General features: G+C 37.0%; 1 protein-coding gene across 1 annotated transcript in view; it reads right to left on the bottom strand.

The window, feature by feature from the left end:
* The window catches only part of LRP1B (LDL receptor related protein 1B), a 1432692-nt gene extending 1425522 nt beyond the window's left edge, over nucleotides 1-7170 (bottom strand). The window contains exons 1-2 of the mRNA XM_073806959.1: nucleotides 7107-7170; nucleotides 5723-5845 (exon numbers count right to left, since the gene is read on the bottom strand). Of these exons, the coding sequence (XP_073663060.1) occupies nucleotides 5723-5845; nucleotides 7107-7170 (187 nt within the window). The remainder of the gene's footprint in view (nucleotides 1-5722; nucleotides 5846-7106) is intronic.
* Between the last annotated feature and the right edge of the window lie 18580 nt (nucleotides 7171-25750).

Below are 25750 nucleotides of genomic sequence, written 5' to 3'. Positions count from 1 at the left end.
GGGAGTGGGTACACACACAGCTCTATGCCCCGTTCTTCCACTTTGCCCAGTTATGCTGCTTCCTGTGGCTGCAGTACCCGGACACGGCCCCACCTCTGCAGCAGTACAGCGGACACGGCTTAGCTAGGACACTGCAGTAGGGTTTGGCAAACTACAGCCTGCAAGACAAACCCAGTCTGTGGACTCTTTTTGTACAGAGTGTAAAACTAAGGATGTTTGGCTTGTTGTTCCATTTTAACTGTTTTACAAACAAATAAAAACAAAGAAGAATATGCAACAGAGATGACATAAGCTCAGGAATCCTAAAATATGTACTGTATGGTCTTATACGGAAAAAGTTTGCTGATCCTTGCAGAAGGACAGGACAGAGTAGAGTCAATATGAAAATTATTATAACAACTACAGTAAGTCCCCTGCATACGGCCATGTTCCGTTCCGAGAGTGCATTGGTAAGTCCAATTTGTTTGTAAGTCCAATGAAGTTAGCCTAGGTACCCAACTAACACAATTGGCTATATAGTACTGTACTGTAATAGGTTTATAATATTTTTCACACAAATAATATGCAAAAAATAAAGAAAACATTTTTAATCTTACAATACCTTGAAAAGCACAGTACCATACAGTACAACAGCTGGCATACAGGGGCTGGCATCGAGTGAACAGGCAAGAAGAGTTACTGACTGGAGGAGGGAGAGGAGGTGGGAGAGGGTAGAGATGAAGGGTCATCAGCAGTAGGAGATGGAGGGCAAGCTGCAGTGTCACTCACGCCTGACGTGGATGGCACAGGTTCTGGCTCCTTGCTGGATTCAATTCTATCTACCCTTTTGAAAAAACAATCCAGGGATGTCTGGGTAGTAGCTCTTTTTTTCTCATCATAGATGACATGGTTGCACTGGATTACATCCTGAACAGCTGTTGTAACCTTCGTGTATTGTTCTACGTTCTGGTCCTTTGCCTCAAAAACTAACAGTGCCTTATCGAATAAAGAAAATCTCCTTGCCATTTCCTGTGTCGTGAATCTCTTTGGTTCTTCAGTTATTTCCTCTTCCTCCTGTCTCTCTTGGTGTTTCTTAGCAGTACCAGCTACATTACCACTGCTTTTACGCTTGCTTCTGGACATCCTGGACTTGAAACAAAGATACTGTACTACTGTGCTCTATACAGTACTGTACAGTATACAAAAGCACAACCACTTGTAGAGGATGCACTCACGTGACAATGTATGCCAAACACGTGAACTAATTTACCATGATTGGCCATGTGAATGCACATCCTCATCTTTGAAAGTTCACAACTTGAAGGTTTCCATGTAGGGGACTTACTGTATCCAGGTTGCAAACCTTACCCTCCTATAATGTCATTTTTATACTCCCCGGTTAGTCAAAGAGTCGTCATATCCACAACATGATCTATAGCAGAAGGACTCTCTACGTGATTTTCTGAAGCGGGGTAGTGGAGGGCAATAAGGAAGAAGGAGAAGGAGCAGAACAAATACCTTCCTGACTTAAAAGGAGGAATCTAATTTTAAACATCAGATTGCCAAAAAACATCACACATCTGCTGCAACTGATTGTTGGAAAGGAAGTATCATTAAGCATTCAACAGAAAATCCTAGAAGGAATTATGTATCGAATACCTTGGAATAAAAGCACCTTTCAGGAAGACTTCCCTGTCACAGGGGGTACCAAGTTTTCATTCCACAAATAACATTTCTACTATTCACTTTAATTCTCGTCATACAAAATGCTAGACTTACAACTGGATTGAAAGCACTGAGTAGAAAGAGGGTGATTTTTCCTGATTTTCTCTTCTCATTGCCTCATAGGACCTAAAAGATGGTTAGCCATTTAGACACTTAACAAATTACTTCAAATAATGTAGCAAAATAAAGACTTTCATTTGTAACATAAGGCTAAAGAACCATTTCTCATATTCAACGGTAAGGATAGAAATTATTAAATTTCTCTAATCTCATATTTTAGAAAACTCATCCCAACATGCAGTCAGCTTAGTGGTAAATCAGCCCCGTTCAAGACGGGTTTCTTTGGCCTTGGATTGCTGTTAGTGAAATCTCACTTCTGCCCCATAAATAGTAGAAAATACCCCTACAACCTGGGCCTAAACAAACACAGAAGAGAAAGAAAATATGTGCCTGTTAACCTCTCAGATCCCCAAATACCTCAATGTCCTTTGATTTTCACTTCCTTTGTTTTTCTGTAGGCATGTTTATCTTCTAACGCATCTTTGTCATCAGCCTCTCACAAGTAAAGCTTTTCCTCCTCCTCGACAATATCTACTTTTTTCCCGTTAGAATTTTGTCAAAGCAGAGCTTTCACAATGTCATAATAAATTCTATGCTATATTGGTCCTCTTATCATTTTAGAGGCTAAGTGGATTTAGGAAAAATAAGTGCATTGCATCAGCGGTTTTCATCTACTATTTTGTAGATACAACATACTTTGTCTTCAGATCAAATATGATAACATACTTTTGTTCATACACTGAGCACAAAATTATCCTTCTTAAGAATCAAGCTTCAAGGTTTTTGATTTCTAGTATTTATCTTTCACATTGAATGTATATACATTCATATGATTATAAAATTACGCAATTATTTTATGTAGATCAGTGATGACTGCATACGAATGTTATAAAACAACACGTTACAAAGCACTATGCTTAGGGAAAATGGTAACTGTGAACATCTGGATTGAGAAATTTAAATTTGAAAAAGTCTGATTTTTCCATAAAGCTTTTTCTCTATGCTTGTCCAGATTTGAGTTAGTACTGAAACCACTTATCTGAAACAGGCTAATTAAATGTGGATCCAAATATGTTACTCAGATTAAACACCCAGGTTAAAAAAAAAAAATGAGTATTTTTCTTTCTTTGTTATGTTGCTACATTGATATAAGAATTTTTTTTTAGTGTTGCTCTTGAGGATATTCAGCAATTTCGATGCCCGAGAGTAGAATAAGAATGACCAAAATGGGAAAACATTTTAAAACTGAATTCACCAAATTTTATCAAGGAAAATAACTATATACTTGAAAACTGCCAAAAATATCTTGAGGAGGTATGAGTTTCATTTTAAAAACTAGATAAGAAGAAAATCTATCTCTATTTCAATTAACCCACATGCAATTCCTAATTTGAAGCTTCAGTCCGCCAAAGCCCCTAATCTCTGTGAATTGAAGGACCTACCTTTTTCCCCCGAAACACAAGGTGGTGTCTACCTTCTGGGCAAGATGGATACTCAAAACATTTTCAAACATTGTGGTTGAGACACTGACCATTAAGAACAGAAGCTCAATCAATCAGGGCAGATGCTGGCCAGCAAACACAAGCCTAGCTAACTGGCGTGGCCCTGCTTGGTATCGGCCACGTTCCTAGAAGCACAGAGCCGGCACGGGAGGGGGAGTGGAATACTGTTATCCACCCACTTTGGTATTCACTTTGGGGTCTCTTTCCTCTTTGGGTTTGAGTTTTGACCACCAAGGTCCTTGTGCCTCCTCTGTACCACAGATCCTCTCCAGCCTGATTCTCCCACTAATCCCCCTCCTGAGTACAAAGGGAGCATCATTTTTCTCTATTATTCAAAAGCATGAAGGGAACTCCTGCCTAGACAGACCACACAGCCTTTTCTTCTCAATCACTTTTGCACTGTGCCAGGTACAAGTTCCAGGGCATTCCTCCTTCAACCTGCCTTCCTACGTATGGATTCTGCAAATCTCTCTCACGTCTCTGTCATGTTTCCCAACAGGAATTTGATAGTAGGATCAGGGCAAAAATGCAAGACTCCAAAACTCAAAAATTTAACTTTTTAGTCCGATAATGCCATGGCGATCATCCCTTGCATCTAACGAGAAGAAAACTCTTCTATGGCACCTAAATAGGGGAAGGCTTAAACATTGTTAAGTCCCACTACTTATACAGGTGAAATGTAGTCCAACTACTTATATATTTCATGGGCGGGGTATTTTATTATTGTTGTCTTTTCACATTCCTATACCATCTGCATCCATATGCAGAATTTTGAGATTCTTCTCCTTATTTTCCATTTTTAAACAACTTTGTTAAGGTATAATTCACCTACCATACAATTCACCCATTTAATATGCACAGTTCAATGTATTTAAATACATTAACAGAGTTGTGCAACCATCACTGCAATCTAATTTTAGAACACTTCATCACCTCCAAAGAGACCCCATACTCATTAGCAGACATTCCTCATTCCCCTCCACCCCACTGGCCACTGGCAACCACTTATCTACTTTCTGTCTCTATAGATTTGCCTATTGGGATATTTCATATGAATGGAATCATAAAATATGTGGTCTCTTGTGCCTGGCTCCTTTTCCTTCACATAATATTTTCAAGATTTATTCATGTAGCATGTATAAGTACTTCAGTCTTCTTTTATTGTTAAATAATATTCCTTTGTATGGATTTATCAGATTTTACTTATCCACTAGAGTATTTTCTTATTAATATACTTTTTCCTCTTATCATGCCTAGAACCTTAGCTATGCTATAGGGGTCTCGTAAAGGTTTTCAGAATGAAACTGATGAAATTGGTGAAAATCAGAAATGTAGTAAACAACTACAACCTCTTACTATCGAAAAAGCGATCTGTTCAAATTGAAGAAAGGCAACTAATGCAAATATTCAAGTACCCATATGTCGAGAAACTTTAAAAACACGAGCAAACATGAAGAAAGTGAATAAGCATTGCTTCTGCTTTCTATCACCAAGATTTTCATCAAAACTTATATTGGTTCCATCTATAAGACTTATAAACAAGTAGATAAAAGTGGAAAATGGAACCAATAATTATTATCTCTACAATATCAAGCAATAAGAGTGGTGGATTTTTCTTTTTTCATGTTGATTTCACAGAACTATGTAGTTGCTTTGAGGATGATTCTGAGAAGCTGACATACCTGTTTGCGTGGGGAGTAAAAACTGATATTAGCTGTGCTAGAAAATACCAATATGAAAATTTAGGGGACTCTTCACACTCCTTACAACAGTGGGTATTTAAAAGAAAGTGTAGCAGATTTAGCTGTCATCCTGTTATTATTTACAATTTTGATTTAGTGGTATTTTTCACATGGGCAAAACCCTTAATGGACTCCCAAGTTAGACACAGTGGTACAATTATAATTAGGACTCATGTGTATTAAGAGTTCTGAATCTGATATTATAAAGTCAAAGATCCTCACTGCATGGATGGATAAATGTAGTTTCTATCTTTCAGGTGCAAGAGAAAACATGTTCAATAATTTGTGTAGTGCCCTAGATATTAATAGAAATAATATGGGAGCTAAAGCTTGATTAGTTCATTATTCCTTCTATATGCTCCTCTGTCTCAAAATGTGTGAGATACATTATTGGAGAGGACCTTATTCCCTCTCAGTGCTGTGTTTTCAAGGATTTTTTTTCTCTTCAAGTAAATTTTTTTCTAGGAGTAACACAATCACATTGAAATAACCTTGCATTTTCTTCCCTTCGTAAGTTAATTCACACGACAAAACTGCATTTTATGCTCTCATTCACGTAGTCATTTTAAAGGACACACAAACAAAGGGTTTTAAGTTTTTAGGCTATTTGGGAAAAGAAAGAATAAACGGAAACAGCAGTCATCTGTGAAAACAGCTGACATTTAGCTTCAAATGTAAGGTAAATCCGAATGGCATGAGAACCTTTCTACTCACAGGTCTCTAAAGATTCGTCTGAATCATCAGGGCAGTCTGGGTCCCCATCACACAGCCAGCTCTGGGAGACACAAGTCACATGATCGTGGCAAAGAAATTCACCAGGATCACACAACTGCTGATCTGAAAATGAAAATGTTTCAAAATAAAATATGAATGATCTGAACATGAACACAAGAGCAGTACAAAGATGAAATGTGAGAAGGCAATGCATAAAAGGTCTATGAATGTGGTCCCCACTTTCTGTTCGGCAACAAAGCTAAACGGATTATTTTTCTTATTTTTATCCACTCAGCTCAAGCACTCAATTCTGATAGACTTAACATTGTTGTGGTCTCACACAATCTATTCTGAAAATAGTTAAGAATTCTATTTGTGTTTAGGACTAGAGGCTTCCTCATATCAGATAAGGCATATAGCTATCACAGCAAGCAGGTTTTATAGAAGATGTTGATCCAAAGCAGAAGCTCTTGAGCAGAAAAATTTTAGTTTCCTCCTCTGCTCCAAGACAATGAAAAATCAGCAATAAAAATTAAACCTTGTACGTAAACTCCATCTCTTAGTATTTAGTTCTTAACTATCCAACCTTACGCTGGAGTTTCATGCCTTTACATCTGTTAGATACCCAATATCATAATATATTTTTCACTACAACTTTCCAATTGACAGTTTCTGCTACTGGACAGTGAGGGTGATAGTAAAATCCCATAAAGCTTTGTTCTAACTCAGGTTTCTACATTTGATTGTATTCAAAAAGTCCATTATTTTCCTTCCATTGTTTCAGAATATTTAGGATCTGTTGCCTTTCCTCAGGTCCTAGTAAACTCATCAGATGTTGTTTTTTGCAATATTCTTACTTATGCCCTATAAGTCCATTCAACAAAATATTTCTTTTTTAAAAGTATTTAAAAACATGTCTGAAATAGAAATGTTTCTCACAATTGATGACCTCGGAGTGTGAAAGAGTGTTAGGAGTGTCAGACATGTGATATCACTCATTCTTTGTTATGTATATACAGGAATGATCCAACGTCAAAGAAATCCATCAGTAAATATGTCTTTCAGTATATACCGAATGCATATTCTAAGTGATACACAAGCATTACACCGTAGCTTAATTGGCCTTTTTCCCCTAGCAATCTACAAAATGGCGGCACATCTTCCACTTAATCATTTGATAAGATACAGTATGTCTTTCCTTTCTCTCCCTCAACCTCTTCCCCTGACCCCAAAATAACTTAAAACAAATATACTTTACAAACACACAAACACATCCAGACACACACAAACACACATCTTTCATCTATAATTAACTCTTCCCACTCTCACACTATGATATTTTCTGAAAATTCATATATTTTACCTTATTATACACCGTCAATACCACACTCATTACCACTGCTATCATAATCATTGTTGTTTTTTTTCACATTAGGTTGTTTGTGCATACTTTGAATTTGGCCTTAGAGTTAGTGCTATAGAATCAAAGATGTATAAGTCTCAGTCTTTGTCTTGAAAGATGCAGTCAGACTACTTACACCAACAGATCCCAAAGGAAAAAAAAAGTACATCGTATACCAAAAGTTGCCAAATAAGTGATTTAGAAAATAACTGCTAAAAGGAGAGATCACAGGTAGAGACAGATGGATACCAATACAAAGAAAAGTCTGGGGATAGAAGCATGATTTTAAACGTGGGTAGGCTGTGGATAAATGGAGAGTAAATACAGGACATTTCAGACAAGAGGTAGAGTAATAAAAATTGTTAAGGCAGTAATTATTGAAATGCATTTGAGACAAATGTTTTATACTGAAGTTGAAATGACATTCAGGTGATAAGATCCATCTAGGCTCTTCTCCACCAAACATTATGTGTGATATTTATAAGTATGTCCTGGTGTTAGAGGAAAGGGACTTAAATTCTGCTTTAGACAGTCATGTAACCTTTGTAGTTAATGTAGGGAAAGAGCACATGAGAAAATTCAAATTATTTTTGCTTAGAGATAGAGACTATATGATTTATCACCAAACAGGGAGAGTTCTGAAGGTGAAGGAAGACATTAATAATTACATGGGGACAGCGAGTATAAACCAAGTCTATTCCAGAAAAATCAGAATGACTGCTCACTGTACCTATAGCTAGTCTGCATTGGATCTATGATTTTGAGATGCTAGGTTTTCTCTTCCTTCATTCCTCCCAAACTATAACCAATTGCTATAAGAAAAGGGGAAAAGAGATGGTGCCTTGCTAAATGCCACTGTATAGTGTCTGTCTCAGTAAATAATCAACAAGTTATTTGCTGAAGTATAAAGAAATAAAAAGGGCCAACAGAACAATTTATAGTGCTGAAAAATAGTGTCTCAAAAACATAGGTCAGGGACTTCCCTAGTGGCGCAGTGGTTAAGAATCCGCCTCCCAATGCAGAGGACACGGTTTCTTCCTGGTCCAGGAAGATCCCACATGCTGTGGAGCAACTAAGCCCGTGCGCCACAACTACTGAACCTGCACTCTAGAGTCTGCAAGCCACAACTCCTGAAGACCGCACACCTAGACCCCATGCTCCACAACAAGAGAAGCCGCTGCAATGAGAAGCCCACGCATGGGAACAAAGAGTAGCCCCTGCTCTCTGCAGCTAGCGAAAGCCTGAGTGCAGCAACAAAGACCCAATGCAGCCAAAAGAAAAAAAAAAAAAATAAGTCAGGGTTAGTAATAAAGAACCTTGAGTACCACAGGAAGCATTTTGTAGATAATTTGAAGCCATGGACAATTACTTAAGAAATGGTATTTATGTTAAAATATACTGCAAAGTCACCTGTGAGGAGACTACTGCAATTGTCTAGAGAAAAGTTTAAGATGATTGGGGTAAAGTAGTGGGGACTAAAATGGAGACTGTGCTCCAAATGATCTAATATAAGAGTTAGGAATCAGTGACTAAATAGTTGAAAGACTCAAATATGCCTCCAAGTAAATAGCCTCAAAAATTGATTAGATGGGGTCTCAAAACCAAGATAGGACACAGAGATGGGGAAAAAAAAAAGAGAAGATATTGTACATGTGAGTGTAAATGTGTATGTGACCCTTGTCATGGGGGCAGTGGAATAATAATAGTAGGAATAATTAGTATTTTTATCGTGCTCTGCAGTTCAAAAAGCAGTGCCACCCCTGATATCTTAATTTGTTCATTCATTTATTTATTCAACAAATATCACTGAGCTTCTAGTATGTTCTAGGGACTGAGGATACAATAGTGAGGAAAACAAAGCAGAATCCCCTGCCATCATAGAGCTTACTTACGTTACAGTGGAGGATAGAAACAGAAACAAAATAAACACGAGTTAACTGCAAAGTATATTAGAAGATAAACACTATGGAGAGATGGGGATTAAGGGTTGGAGAGCAGGGTCAGGGGGTGGACATACAATTTTAAATAAGGTGGTCAGAGAACGTGTCACAGAGAATGTGACGTTTAATAAAGGCTTATAGAAGGTGAGAGTGACATCCATTTGAATAAAAGGTCATGTGCTAAGAACCTCTGGCAATATTCCATTTTATATATGTACCACGTCTTCTTTACCATTTATCTGTCAATCCATTTAGGTTGCTTCCATGTCCAGACTATTGTAACTGGTGCTGCAATGAACATTGGGGTGCATGTATCTTTTCAAATTATGGTTTTCTCTGGATATATGCCCAGGAGTAGGATTGCTGGATCATATGGTAGCTCTATTTTTAGTTTTTTAAGGAAACTCCATACTGTTTTCCATAGTGGCTGCACCAATTTACATTCCCACCAATGTAGGAGGGTTCCCTTTTCTCCACATCCTCTCCATCATTTATAAAATGGAATATTACTCAGCAACAAAAAGGAATGAAATAATGCCATTTGCAATAACATGGAGGGACCTAGAGATTATCACACTGAGTGAAGTCAGTCAGACAGAGAAAAACAAATACCATATGATATCACATATGTGGAATCTAAAAAAATGGTACAAGTGAACTTACTTACAAAACAGAGTCACAGATGTAGAAAACAAATTTATGGCTACCAAGGGGGAAAGTGGGGGGGGATAAATTGGGAGACTGGGATTGACATATATACACTAGTATATATAAAATAGATAACTAAAAGGACCTACTGTATAGTGCAGGGAACTCTACTCAGTACTCTATAATGGCCTATATGGGAAAAGAATCTACAAAAATAGTGGATATATGTATATGTATAACTGATTCACTTTGCTGTACGCCTGAAACTAACACAACACTGTAAATCAACTATACTCCAATAAAAATTAATTAAAAAAGAAAGAACCTGTGGCAAGAGGGAGCCCAGCAAATTTAAGGAACACTAAGGAAGTCTGAGTGGCTGGAAAAAATGTGAAAGTGGAAGAACTGAGGTCAGGGAATCAAGGAATATGGTGTAGAGGTTAGCGGATGAAGATTCTAGTTTTACTAAAAATCAAGATGGGAAACCATTGGAATGTTCTGAGTAGAGAGACACAATCTAACTGACTTTCTTTTTTAAAGGATCACTCCAGGTACTGTGTGGAAAATAGAGTGCAGTGAAGTGAAGGTAGAAGTAGGGAGGTCAACGGGGATGTAATTGCAATAATGTGGGTGAAAGGGAGTAGTTGTGCGAATACATGTGTTGGTGAGGTGGAGTTTCAAGACTATTTGATAAGGAAACAAGTCAGATATCTTTCTACCATCTCATTAAATGTCAGGATCTTACACTCAGATCTCTGACCTCAAAAGTATGACTTTGCAACAGTTTTTTTGAAATATACTGACTATGAGATGCTTGGGAGACTTCCAAGAATAAATATGCAATAGACAGTAACACATTGAAGTCTGAAATTCAGGAGAAACATCAAAACTGAAAACACAGAAAAGAACTGGAGCTGTAAGAAGACAGTGAAAAGGGGCTTTCCTTGTGGCACAGTGGTTGAGAGTCCGCCTGCCGATGCAGGGGACACGGGTTCGTGCCCCGGTCCGGGAAGATCCCACATGCCACAGAGCGGCTGGGCCCGTGAGCCATGGCCACTGAGCCTGCATGTCCAGAGCCTGTGCTCTGCAATGGGAGAGGCCACAACAGTAAGAGGCCCGCATACCGCAAAAAAAAAAAAAAAAAAAGAAGACAGTGAAAAGCATAGGAATAGATTTAGATGAAATTAAAGTGAGGTGGGGGAAGAGGGAAAGACAGAGTCAGGGAGAGAAAGGCAGCAAAGTAAGAGTAGGTCAGGCAAGGAGACAGAGGAGACAGAAAGTTTAGTCAGAGATACAAGAGAATAAGGTCAAGGGGAAAGAGGATGCACTAAAATCATGAAAAATTTTAAGAATGGATTGAGGAAGGGGGTCACCAGTGACCAAGTTCAAGTATGATAAATTCTAATAAGATAGGGTAGACTTGTAGGCTGAGGGAAAGGTGCCACTGAAGGAAGAGAGACTGGAGGCTCCAAAAGGATAGGAAAGTGCAGCAGTTTCCCAAGAACTCACGGGGCTGGAAGTAAAACCTAAACAACAGTAGGAGCACTTGCCCTGAGGAAGAAAGGACAGAAAAATGAGACAGATAAATCATTAGCTTGTAGGGAAGAAGGTTAAGGTATCCTTACCTGGTTGTGATTCCTCAAAGAACTGAAAAGCAAGATTAGTTTTCGTAATTTGAAGAAGGTAGACTTGGAAAGAGTAGTAAAGATTTAGAATGAGTAGAAAATTGAAAAGGAAGTCAACTAGAAATCTGTGAAAGGATTTCTTTCTAACAGCAATGAGAATACAGTTAAGGTTGAAAACTATATATTTGACAGTTGATTTCTTTTCTATGAATGCCCAAATGTTCACCTGCATTGAGCCATAGATATAGAATAATTCCTTGAGAAAATCCCAGAAGAAAGTCCCTTGGGAAAATATGCAAACCACCCATCCTCAACATATATGCACATGTATATAGACACATACACAAAACCATCATGATTCAAAACAACTTTTTTTTTTTCAGGAGTGAGACATACTTAAGGGGATTTACCTAATGAGCCTATGTTATCAGCTTGCTAAGCAAGCTCCAACCTTTAAAGGGAGTTTGCATAGTTGCAATTTTGAGGACAGTTTTATATTATCCCTCTAGGAAATAGCAGTTAAAAATAGCTTGCTACAACCCACCTATTTATTTTTCACCTTGATACTCCATTTCAGGGTCTGTTTCTAAAAGCGTTGATTATAGGATTAAAATAAATGAATTTTCAGTATTTCAAGGTGATTATTTTAAAATACATACACTGGATTGAGTTCCTTGAATCAGAAGCTAAATATGTTATGTCTATGTGTATTTTCCATTTATCCTATTTAATGCTTCAAGCTACACTTCTGAGATTGCCAAACTAATCTTATTTTATATGTCTTCCTATTGTATGAAACACAATATTATACACTGTAATTAAAACAAGAAGCTTATGAGAATGTGCAGGAAGTTTCGCTTACATCCCTAAGGAAGAAGATCAAAGCTAGCACTGAGAGACCTTCAGGATGGCAGACGACTAAAATGTGGAGATCACCTTCTTCCCCACAACTACATGAGAAATACATCTACATGTGGAACAACTCCTACAGAACACCTACTGAACGCTGGCAGAAGACCTCAGACCTCCAAAAAGGCAAGAAACTCCCCATGTACCTGGGTAGAGCAAAAGGAAAAACAGAGACAAAAGACTAAGGATGGGACCTGCACCAGTGGGAGGGAGCTGTGAAGGAGGAAAGGTTTCCACACACTAGGAAGCCCCTTCACTGGTGAAGACTGGGGGTGGTGGGGGGGAAGCTTCGGAGCCACGGAGGAGAGCACAGCAACAGGGGTGTGGAGGGCAAAGCGGAGAGATTCCTGCACAGAAGATCAGTGCCGACCAGCACTCACCAGCCCAAGAGGCTTGTCTGCTCACCCGCCGGGACGGGCAAGGCTGGAAGTTGAGGCTCGGGCTTCGGTTGGAGCACAGGGAGAGGACTGGGGTTGGCAGCGTGAACACAGCCTGAAGGGGACTAGTGCGCCACAGCTAGCGGGAAGTGTGTTCAGTAAAAGGTCTGGAGCAGCTGAAGAGGCAAGAGACTTTTTCTTCCCTCTTTGTTTCCTGGTGCGCGAGGCGAGGGGATTAAGGGCGCCTCTTAAAGGAGCTTCAGAGAGCGGCGTGAGCCGCGGCTAAAAGCGCGGACCACAGAGTCTGGCATGAGACGCTCAGGCTGCTACTGCAGACACCAAGAAGCCTGTGTGCAAGCACAGGTCAGTAGCCACACCTCCACTCCCAGGACCCTGTGCAGCCCGCCACTGCCAGGGTCCCATGATCCAGAGACAACTTCCCCGGGAGAACGCGTGGCGCGCCTCAGGCTGGTGCTACGTCATGCTGGCCTCTGCTGCTGCAGGCTCGCTCTGCATCGTACCCCTCCCTCCCCCAGCCTGAGTGAGCCAGAGCCTCCGAATCAGCTGCTCCTTTAACCCCGTCCTGTCTGAGCAAAGAACAGACGCCCTCAGGCAACCTACATGCAGAGGCGGGGCCAAATCCAAAGCTGAAGCCCAGGAGCTGTGTGAACAAAGAAGCGAAATCTCTGCCAGCAGCCTCAGGTGCAGAGGATTAAATCACCATAATCAACTTGATGTACCCTGCCTGCATCTCTGGAATACCTGAATAGACAACGAATCATCCCAAAATTGAGGCAGTGGACTTTGGGAGCAACAGGAGACATGGGGTTTGCTTTCTTCATCTAATTTGTTTCTGGTTTTATGTTTATCTTAGTTTAGTATTTAGACTTTATGATTATTGGTAAATTTGTTTATTGATTTGGTTGCTCTCTTCCTTTTCTTTTAATATATATATATTTTTTTCATTTTTCTCTTTTTGTGAGTGTGTATGTGTATGCTTCTTTGTGTGATTTTGTCTGTACAGCTTTGCTTTTACCATTTGTCCTCAGGTTCTGTCTGTATTTTTGTTTTTTGTTTTTAGTATAGTTTTTAGCACTTGTTATCATTGGTGGATTTGTTTTTTGGTTTGGTTGCTCTCTTCTTTCTTTCTTTTTTTTATTACTTCTTAATTTTTAAAATTTTCAATAATTTTATTTATTTATTTTTATTTTAATAACTTTATTTTATTTCTTTCTTTTTTTCTTTCTTTTATCTCCCTTTTCTTTTGAGCCATGCAGCTGAACAGCGTCTTCGTGCTCCAGGCAGGTGTCACACCTGTGTCTCTGAGGTGGGAGAGCCAAGGTCAGGACATTGATCCACCAGAGACCTCCCAGCTCCACATAATATCAAACAGCAAAAGCTGTCCCAGAGATCTGCATCTCAATGCTAAGACTCAGATCCACTCAATGACCAGCAAGCTACAGTGCTGGACACTCTATGCCAAACAACTAGAAAGACAGGAACACAACCCCACCCACAGCATAGAGCCTGCCTAAAATCATAATAAGGTCACAGAAATCCCAAAACACACCACCGGGCACGGTCCTGCCCACCAGAAAGACAAGATTCAGCCTCATCCACCAGAACAGAGGTACCAGTCCACTCCACCAGGAAGCCTACACAACCCACTGAAACACCCTTAGCCGCTGGTGGCAGACACCAAAAGCAATGGGAACTACGAACCTGCAGCCTGCAAAAAGGAAATACCAAATACAGTAAGTGAAGTGAAATGAGAAGACAGAGAAACACACTGCAGATGAAGGAGCAAGGTAAAAACCCAGCAGACCAAATAAATAAAGAGGAAATACACAGTCTAACTGAAAAAGAATTCAGAGTAGTGATAGTAAAGATGATCCAAAAACCTGGAAATACAATGGAGAAAAAAAAATATGTTTAACAAGGACCTAGAAGAACTAAAGAACAAACAAACAATGATTAACAACACAATAAATGAAATTAAAAATTCTCTGGAAGGAATCAATAGCAGAATAACTGAGGCAGAAAAACAGATAAGTGACCTGGATGACAAAATAGTGGAAATAACTACTGCAGAGCAGAATAAAGAAAAAAGAATGAAAAGAATTGAGGACAGTCTCACAGACCTCTGGGACAACACTGAACGCACCAACATTCGAATTATAGGGGTCGCAGAAAAAGAAGAGCAAAAGAAAGGGACTGAGAAAATATCTGAAGACATTTTATTTGAAAACTTCCCTAATATGGGAAAGGATATAGTCCAACAAGCCCAGGAATCACAGAGAGTCCCATACAGGATGAATCCAAGGAGAAACACACCAGACACATAGTAATCAAACTATCAAAAATTAAATACAAAGGAAAATATTAAAAGCAGCAAGAAAAAAAAAAAAAAACAAATAACATACAAAGGAATCCCAATAAGGCTAACAGCTGATATTTCAGCAGAAACTCTGCAAGCCAGAAGGGAGTGGCAGGACATATTTAAAGTGATGAAAGGGAAAATACTACAACCAGGATTACTCTACCCAGCAAGGATCTCATTCAGATTTGATGGAGAAATTAAAACCTTTACAGACAAGAAAAAGCTAAGAGAATTCAGCACCACCAAACCAGCTTTACAAAAAATGCTAAAGTAACTTCTCTAGGAATGAAACACAAGAGAAGGAAAAGAGCTACAATAACAAACCAAAAACAATTAAGAAAATGGTAATAGGAACATATATATCGATAACTACCTTAAATGTAAATGAATTAAATGCCCAACCAAAAGACACAGACTGGCTAAATGGATACAAAAAGAAGACCCGTATATATGCTGTCTACTTCAGACCTAGGGACACATACAGACTGAAAGTGAGGGGATGGAAAAAGATATTCCATACAAATGGAAATCAACAGAAAGCTGGAGTAGCAATTCTCATATCAGACAAAATAGATTTTAAAATAAAGACTATTACAAGAGACAAAGAAGGATACTACATAATGATCAAGAGATCAATCCAAGAAGAAGATATAACAATTGTAAATATTTATGCACCCAACATAGGAACACTGCAATATATAAGGCAAATGCTAACAACCATAAAAGAGGAAGTCAACAGTAACACAATTATAGTAGAAGACTTTAACACCCCACTCTCACCAATGGATAGAACATCCAAAATGAAAATAAATAAGGAAGCACAAGCTTTAAATGATACATTGAACAAAATTCACTTAATTGATATTTATAGGATATTCCATCCAAAAATAACAGAATACACTTTCTTCTCAAGTGCTCATGGAACATTCTCCAGGATAGAACATATCTTGGGTCACAAATCAGGCCTTACTAAATTTAAGAATATTGAAATTGTATCAAGTATCTTTTCTGACCACAGCGCTATGAGACTAGATATCAATTAGAGGAAAAAATCTGTAAAAAGTACAAACACATGGAGGCTAAACAATGCGCTACAAAATAACGAAGAGATCACAAAGGAAATCAAAGAGCAAATTAAAAAATACCGAGAAAAAAAATGACAATGAAAACTCGACAACCCAAAACCTATGGGATGCAGCAAAAGCAGTTTTAAGGGGGAAGTTTATAGCAATACAGTCCTACCTCAAGAAACAAGAAACATCTGAAATAAAATACCTAAGCTTACACCTAAAGCAATTAGAGAAGGAAGAACAAAAAACTCCAAAGGTAGCAGAAGGAAAGAGATCAGATCAAAAAGAAATGAAAAATAAATGAATAACACAATAGCAAAGATCAATAAAGCTATAAGCTGGTTCTTTGAAAACATAAACAAAATTGAAAAACCATTAACCAGACTCACTAAGAAAAAAAGGGAGAAGACTCAAATCAATAGAATTAGAAATGAAAAAGGAGAAGTAACAAGTGACACTGCAGAAATACAAAGGATCATGAGAGATTACTACAAGCAACTACATGCCAATAAAATGGAAAACTTGGGAAAAATGGACAAATCCTTAGAAAAGCACAACCTTCCAAGACTGAACCAGAATAAATAGAAAATATAAACAGACCAATCACAAGCACTGAAATTAAGACTGTGATTAAAAATCTTCCAACAAACAAAAGCCCAGGACCAGATGGCTTCACAGGCGAATTCTATCAAACATTTAGAGAAGAGCTAACACCTATCCTTCTCAAAGTGTTCCAAAATATAGCAGAGGAAGGAAAACTCCCAAACTGATTCTACGAGGCCACCATCACCCTGATACCAAAACCAAACAAAGATGTCACAAAGAAAGAAAACTACAGGCCAATATCACTGATGAACATAGATGCAAAAATCCTCAACAAAATACTAGCAAACAGAATCCAACAGCACATTAAAAGGATCATACACCATGATCAAGTGGGGTTTGTCCCAGGAATGCAAGCATTCATCACTTTATGCAAATCAATCAATGTGATAAACTATATTAACAAATTAAAGGAGAAAAAAACGTATGACCACCTCAATAGATGCAGAAAAACTTTTGACACAATTCAACACCCATTTATGATAAAAACCCTCCAGAACGTAGGCACAGAGGGAACTTACCTCAACATAATAAAGGCCATATATGACAAACCCACAGCCAACATCGTTCTCAATGGTGAAAAACTGAAACCATTTCCACTAAGATCACGAACAAGAAAAGGTCGTCCATTTTCACCACTATTATTCAACATAGTTTTTGAAGTTTTAGCCACAGCAATCAGAGAAGAAAAAGAAATAAAAGGAATCCAAATTGGAAAAGAAGAAGTAAAGTTGTCACTGTTTGCAGATGACATGATACTATACAAAGAGAATCCTAAAGATACTACCAGAAAACTACTAGAGCTAATGAATGAATTTGGTAAAGTAGCAAGATACAAAACTAATGCACAGAAATCTCTTGCATTCCTATACATTAATGATGAAAAATCTGAAAGAGAAATTAAGGAAACACTCCCATTTACCATTGCAACAAAAAGAATAAAATACCTAGGAATAAACCTACCAAGGGAGACAAAGGACCTGTATGCAGAAAACTCTAAGACACTGATGAAAGAATTTAAAGATGATACCAACAGATGGAGAGATATACCATGTTCTTGGATTGGAAGAATCAACATTGTGAAAATGATTATACCACCCAAAGCAATCTACAGATTCAATGCAATCCCTATCAAACTACCAATGGCATTTTTCACAGAACTAGAACAAAACATTTCAAAATGTGTATGGAAACACAAAAGACCCCGAACAGCCAAAGCAATCTTGAGAAAGGAAAACGGAGATTGAGGAATCAGGCTCCTGGACTTCAGACTATACTACAAAGCTACAGTAATCAAGACTGTATGGTACTGGCACAGAAAAAGAAATATAGATCAATGGAACAGAATAGAAAGCCCAGAGATAAACCCACGCACATATGGTCACCTTATTTTTGATAAAGGCGGTAAAATATACAATGGAGAAAAGATAGTCTCTTCAGTAAGTGGTTCTGGGAAAACTGGACAGCTACCTGTAAAAGAATGAAATTAGAACACTCCCTAACACCATACACAAAAATAAACTCCAATTGGGTTCAAGACCTAAATGTAATGCCAGACACTATAAAACTCTTAGAGGAAAACATAGGTAGAACACTCTATGACATAAATCACAGCAAGATCCTTTTGACTCACCTCTTAGAGAAATGGAAATAAAAACAAAAATAAACAAATGTGACCTAATGAAACTTAAAAGCTTTTGCACAGCAAAGGAAACCATAAACCAGACGAAAAGACAACCCTCAGAATGGGAGAAAATATTTGCAAATGAAGCAACTGACCAAGGATTAATCTCCAAAATTTACAAGCAGCTCAATATCAAAAAAGCAAACAACCCAATCCAAAAATGGGCAGAAGACTTAAATAGACATTTCTCCAAAGAAGATATACAGATTGCCAACAAACACATGAAAGGATGCTCAACATCACTAATCATTAGAGAAATGCAAATCAAAATTACAATGAGGTATCACCTCACACCAGTCAGAATGGCCATCATCAAAAAAAGCTACAAACAGTAAATGCTGGAGAGGGTGTGCAGTAAAGGGAACCCTCTTGCGCTGTTGGTGGGAATGTGAATTGGTACAGCCACTATGGAGAACATTATGGAGTTTCATTAAAAAACTAAAAATAGAACTACCATAGGACCCAGCAATTCCACTACTGGGCATATACCCTGAGAAAACCATAATTCCAAAAGAGCCACATACCACAATGCATTGCATCTCTATTTACAATAGCCAGGACATGGAAGCCACCTAAGTGTCCATCGACAGATGAATGAAGAAGCTGTGACACATATATGCAATGGAATAATACTCAGACATAATAAAGAAACAAAATTGAGTTATTTGTAGTGAGGTGGATGGACCTAGAGTCTGTCATACAGTTAAGTAAGTAAGAAAGAGAAATACAAATACCATATGCTAACACATATATATGGAATCTAAAAAAAAAAAAAATTGTTATGAAGAACCTAGGGTTAGGATAGGAATAAAGATACAGACGTAGAGAATGGACTTGAGGACACAGGGATGGGGAAGGGTAAGTTAGAACAAAGTGAGAGAGTGGCATAAACATACATACACTTCCAAATGTAAAACAGCTAGTGGGAAGCAGCCGCATACCACAGGGAGATCAGGTCAGTGCTTTGTGACCATCTAGATGGATGGAATAGGGAGGGTGGGAGGAAGATGCAAGAGGGAGGAGATATGGTGATATATGTATAGCTGATTCACTTTTTTATAAAGCAGAAACTAACACACCATTGTAAAGCAATTTTACTCCAATAAAGATGTTAAAAAACAAAACAAGACATAATGGCCATTTTTTTGTGAGTATGCCATGACTGAAGTAAAATTATATTTGCCCTTTGTTAGGTACAAAGTCTATATGTTTATATAACTTATATAATGATAACATATAAGTCTATATGTTATTATATAATCAGATATTCAATACCCTTAAATATTTTTTGTCTATTTAATCTCTTGACTACTAAGTCTGTTTAAATCTCTATCATAAAAGTGGAATAGTCCATTTCTACTTGTCTTTTGTACACTTGTTTCCTGTATATCTCAAAGATATATTGTTAAGTTATGATACATTAATATATTGATATAAGATATATTGTTATATGATATATCACTATGATATACTGATATGTTGTTCATGGTAATGGTTGTTAAATCTTATCGGCAAATTGTAACTCTATCAAATAAAATAATTATCTTTTTGTCTTAAAAAAAGAAAGCTAGTACTGTGTCTATCTCTTTATAATAATAGACTCTTGCAACCAAAATACATAAAAAGATTAGGACAACCATAACCTATAGAGTTTACTGAGTTTGGATTCATCCTGGCATGAGAAAAGCTTAGTATAATAATCCTGCTACACATAAATGAAAACATCTAATTACTTATCTTAATAAAGATGTATAATATTATTTTTGGAGTTTGGATGTAAATGGCCTTAGCTGAAAGATTTTATATACATGAGATGCCACATATTAGCTAATTTATGTTTTCTCATTTTAACATCAAGATGAACTGCTAATTTCAATCTTTCTAAAAAACAAGAACTATCAAAGTCAAATACTAAAACTATTATTTATCAATAGGGGTCTATTGAACAACTTTGTAGCCTCTAGTTCCTTCAGTATTTCATCATAATTATTTTATAATATTGTTATGTCATTTCCCTTAAAAGTTGACTTGCTATTTAAATACTAATGAGAACATTAGTTTACCAACAAATTGTGTACTGAATGCATAACAGGGCACCATATGGGAACATTTAAAGGACATATACATGATGAACTATGGTAGCTAATTAAAAATTAAAGATAAAAGAAGGGTAATACCCACTCAACTGCTGAATTACTGAGAAGTCTTATTCTTCTAATTAAGTTAAAGAATAAATAGGTACAACCTCTTGCACAAGCTAAGTATGAGGGAAATGCTCTGAGTTAGGTTTTCAGAACTTTGTTAATATGAAAAATATTTATTTATTATATCTATATCTCATTGCTAACTTAAACATAGGTATTGTAGCTACTGGGTGCTGAGCTCCTGGAAGGCAGAGGGTTCTGTCTTAGACTTCACATTTGCCATAACAAGGTGATTTTAATGGAAAAAAATCAAATATTCTATAAAGAACTATATATTACTTTTAGAAAGAGAGGGGGGGAAAGAAAAAACAAAGCAATACTAGTGGTTTTTGTTTTATTATCAAAATGATAAATAGCTTTATTTACTTAACCACAAAAATAAAGCTAAGTTTCCCCATGCTTAAAATAAAATACCCTGAACAGCAAATATTATACCATATAAAGTTAAAGCATCCATGAAAACTAAAAATCAAACTTGAGAGAGATTCTATGTTATCCTCCAGAGTCTCTTAAAGACTATACTGAAAATTACACTTTTTACGATAGCTGGTTGTACAAAGGTAACTTAGATAAATATGTTAACAATAGTTTTTTTAAATGATAATTCCTTTAGGAATATCATTACTTTAAGTGTAAGATAAAGTGAAACTCACCATGTTAAGTCCGTGCTTAATAAAAATACAAAAATAGATTTGGATTATACACATTTGGAGAGATTGGTAGAGGGAAGGTAGGTCAAAAAGGGTCACACCTGGTAGTTTCATTTTGGCAAGAAAATATATCTCCTTCACAAAATTTGTGGTTGATTGAAAAATAAACCTTATAATATACAATAAGATTATAATTCATGGTATCATTTATTTATGCTAAGTCCATCCTTAAAAATCTTCCCAGGCCTATATCAGAGAGTCAGTTAATAACGAAGAGTATCCATATTTGAATGATAACATGGTTTTTAACTAATAATTCCCATTGTCATGCTGAGTCACTACTGATAATTTAGAAACATAATTACTCTTACTAAATATATATGTGCACACACACTCACACAATGTGTACACATGATCTTGTATAAACTTAGCATACAGCTCCACCAGGAGCTCTGTTATCCCTGAAGCTAAGACTCATTAAGAGAGGCTAATCGAATTCCTGAATAAGAGCCCAGTGGTAGGCTGAATAAAGGTACCCCAAAGATGTTCACATCCTAATTTCCACAGCCTCTGAATGTGTCACCTTACTATGTGACAACTGTGATTAAGATCTTGAGGTGGAGAGACTATCCTAGATTATACAAGTGAACTCAGTGAAATAACAAGATGTGGTACATATATGCAATGGAATATTACTCAGCCATAAAAAAGAATGAAATAATGCCATTTGGAGCAACATGGATGGACCAAAAGATTGTCACTCTAAGTGAAGTCAGTCAGAGAAAGACAAATATCATATGCTATCACTTATATGTGGGATCTAAAAAAAATCATATAAATGAACTTATTTACAAAACAGAAATAGAGTCACAGATGTAGAAAACAAACTTATGGTTACCAAGGGGGAACAGGGGGAGGGATAAATTGGGAGATTGGGATTGACATTTACACACTAGTATATATGAAATAGATAACTAATAAGAACCTACTTTATAGCACAGGGAACTCTACTCAATACTCTGTAATGACCTATATGGAAAAGAATCTAAAAATAAGTGGATATATGTATAACTGATTCAGTTTGCTGTACAGCAGAAACTAACACAACATTGTAAATCAACTATACTCCAATGAAAATTAATTTTAAAAAAAAACAAGTGTACTTATAACGGCAAGTCAGGGGGAGAGAAGATGTGACCACAGAAGCAGAAGCTGGAGTGATCTGAGGAAGCAGACATGGGCCAAGGAATGTGGGCAGCCTCTAGAAGCTGGAAAAGGCAAGGAAGTGGATTCTCACCTAGAGCCTCCAAAAGAACTCAGTCCTGTGCACACTACTTAGAGCTTCTGACCTCCAGAACTGTAAGATAATAAACTTGTGGTGCTGCAAACCCACTAAGTTTGTGGCAATCCGTTACAACACCAATAGGGAACTAACATCAGACCCCAGTTCATCTCACAGTCCAGATATCACTTATGTAAGTCTGATTAAATTAGTAGGAAACAAGCAAACTATCAGCTGTTTTACCATTAATTTAAAGGTCTTTTTTCTCCTATGTTGCTTTCTGTTTGTTTCAACACTATCTACTTAAATAAAACACCTTTCTTCTTGATGTCGAATGACAGTCAAAATAAATCTGCACAGGACTAAGCCTAGTAATAATGACTAGAATCACATGATAGGATTTTATAAAAATCACTATAAATGCTCAAATACATGACACCCCTGACTGGGAAATATATGAATTTGGAACTGTGGGCATGTGTGGGTGTACGTGGATGTGTGTACATGTTTTTATTCTCATTAGATGAGAAAGTACAGAAATGTGATATCTTTCTATTATGAGAAAATTGTACTTAATTGTATATTTCTATGCTTTCTATTGGCTACACAATTTGCAATCATCCTATGCCTTATTAAGCACCAAGTGTTTTTGGTGCTGCAAATGACAATTCGTACTTACAAGAACACCTTATATAAAACCAAGACAAATTTGAAAATTTTAAGAAGTACATTATCCCCAGGAAGAAGCTTTGCTCATTTATCATTTCTATCATAATGAACAAATGAAAAGTATCTCTGTAAACATTTCAAATTCAAGTTGACATTTAATTTTCAAGGAGAAAGTTGTTGTTTTTTTTTCTTGATCATTTAACATTGGCTCCTTGTTTTTTTCAGGCAGTGATATGGAAAATTGTAAAGCACTCAGCATAGACTTGTTTGGAACTGCTTCTTTACCAAGAAAAGGCAAAAAGTACCCATAATGAAAACCTGGTTCTTTATTCAGCAAGAGACAGAGGATGTATTTTTTCAGTGGAATAAAACTGGTACGTTCAACATAGTTGACTCAAGTTTTTATTATCACTAGACTAATGCTTTGCAATTCTGTTTTCTTTTCTGCAATTTCAATAGCAATGCTCTATTTCCTTTTTATCTTCCCTTTCTCCAAAGCCCACTGAAATGATTCTACAGAGTTATTTCATATACTACATTTTTAAGGAAAGAAACAATTTTGACAGGTTTCCTTCTTAAATGTTAAAGAAATAGTCTAAATTATTGACATTTCCCTGCAAGTTCTATTCTCTAAATCCTGTATGATTCTCATCCAATCTCCCAGGGGGTACCAAATTCCACATCTTTTTTCTCATCTCTAAGCTTAGTGAGATATGAAGCAGATGGTTAGGCTTTGGCTGTTTCAGGGATGATGCAATATCTCCTATTCCTTTTGCTGTTTTTTAACTATTAAGGGCTCTTTGAAGACTACAATTTTACTTATCTCAAGTCCCTATTTTGACTTTTACATATATTTTTCAATCACAATTTCTTATTCTCTATTTAAAAAGACCTTAAACTTATTAATTTAACTAATGTTCACTTACTATGAAACAAAATAAGCACTGAGAACATAATGATGGAAACAACAGGATTTCTACCCAGAAATTGCTGAGGGGTAGACAAAAATAAATATTTACAGTAATGTGTAGTCGGCGCTAATACAGGTGTATCTAGTATGTTGAAGGAGCACTGAAAATGGAGCAACTCCTGCTGTAGGCAACCGGGGTCAGGGGCTGAGATGAGGAGAGAGCATGCAGAAGATATTTTTAGTTGCCTACCCGACAGCTACTTTTACCACTTTTGAAAATCCCACTTCCCACTATAGAGACAGGGAAGGCCATATGCTTGCTTTCCCAGTCCTTCTTGAACCTACGACATGGACATAGACCCCACTGTTGATTAACGATTAATTCCAATCATATCATTGGGCTACCCTGAGGCGCCCCTGCATCCCATCCTGCTAATCTCTAGACATTTTGTTACATTATGCAATCAATACCCTTAGTTACTTAGCCATGGTATGCTGGGTAATTTCACTACCAATCAGAAGTAACTGATACAGGTATGAGGGCAGCTTCCCAGAAAAAGGTAATTTTTAATCATTTTAATAAATGTATATGAGATTGCCAAGCTGAGAAGATGGGGGATTCCAAACAAAAGGAAGATCACATAAGGAAAACACTGAATATTAATGGAACACCAAGTGATTAATATAGCTGAAGTTTAGTCTATGTGTCAAAGATAGGCTGGAAAATAGATTGAATATTTATATTGTTTGGCTTAAATATAGTCAATATTTTAATATGCTCTTCATAACCATTTAGTAAGACTTCTTACTGTGTTATTTTAAGTTACTGGATTTTGAAAAGACTCCTTTTATGGGAGGTAATAAAATAATACTATAAATGGTAATAGTTATTGAGTGTTCACTATGTACCACATGTTAAATTAAACACTTTGTGTATTTCATTTAATACTCACAAAAATCTGTTATTGGCATCTTGCAAATCAGATATGAGATTGTTTGGAAAGTTAAGTGACTAATGTCACCCAACTAGCAAGTGGCACGGTCAAGACACAAATACTCATCTAACTGACACAAAGCCTGCTCTCATAACTACTAGAGGAGGTTTTGTTTTGCATTTGTTTCTGTTTTTGTTTCAATTTGTCATTTTGAAAACAATTATTTCACTGGGAGTATATTTATCACTACTGACCTCTAGGCATTAAATGCCAACAGTGCCTCCATCACTGTGACAACTCACCGTGACATCCCACGTATTAATGTGCATTTAACACAGATGCTGGACTAAAGAAACCTACTTGGAAATCCTATAAACAGTTATTATTCACCCTACTTTAAGTTACTGAGACTTTGCATCAACCTCATACTTCCAAAATAGGTCTCAAGGCTTTCTTCTCAAATCTTTCCCACCTGTTGGATGTTACCTAAAATTCTATGTGTTTGGGTCTCAGATCTGTAAAGGTAGCAACTATCCCTGTAAGAAGTGAAACTTTGCTCATCATTTATTTACAACATTGTGAATAAAAGATAAAAGGAAGGTATTTATGGAAATGGGAGCAATCATGAAGATATACTGCACATGAAAAGACTGAATATTAACAAAGGAGGTTGGAAGCACCATAGGCACACACCCTTTATGACACTGTCAAGAACCTGTTCCCTAGAATTCTCCACAATC

The sequence above is a fragment of the Tursiops truncatus genome, chromosome 7 (assembly GCF_011762595.2).
Source record: "Tursiops truncatus isolate mTurTru1 chromosome 7, mTurTru1.mat.Y, whole genome shotgun sequence".
NCBI lineage: Eukaryota > Metazoa > Chordata > Mammalia > Artiodactyla > Delphinidae > Tursiops > Tursiops truncatus.
Note: the sequence above shows the minus strand (reverse complement) of the source record. Positions and strands in the feature narration are given on the sequence as shown.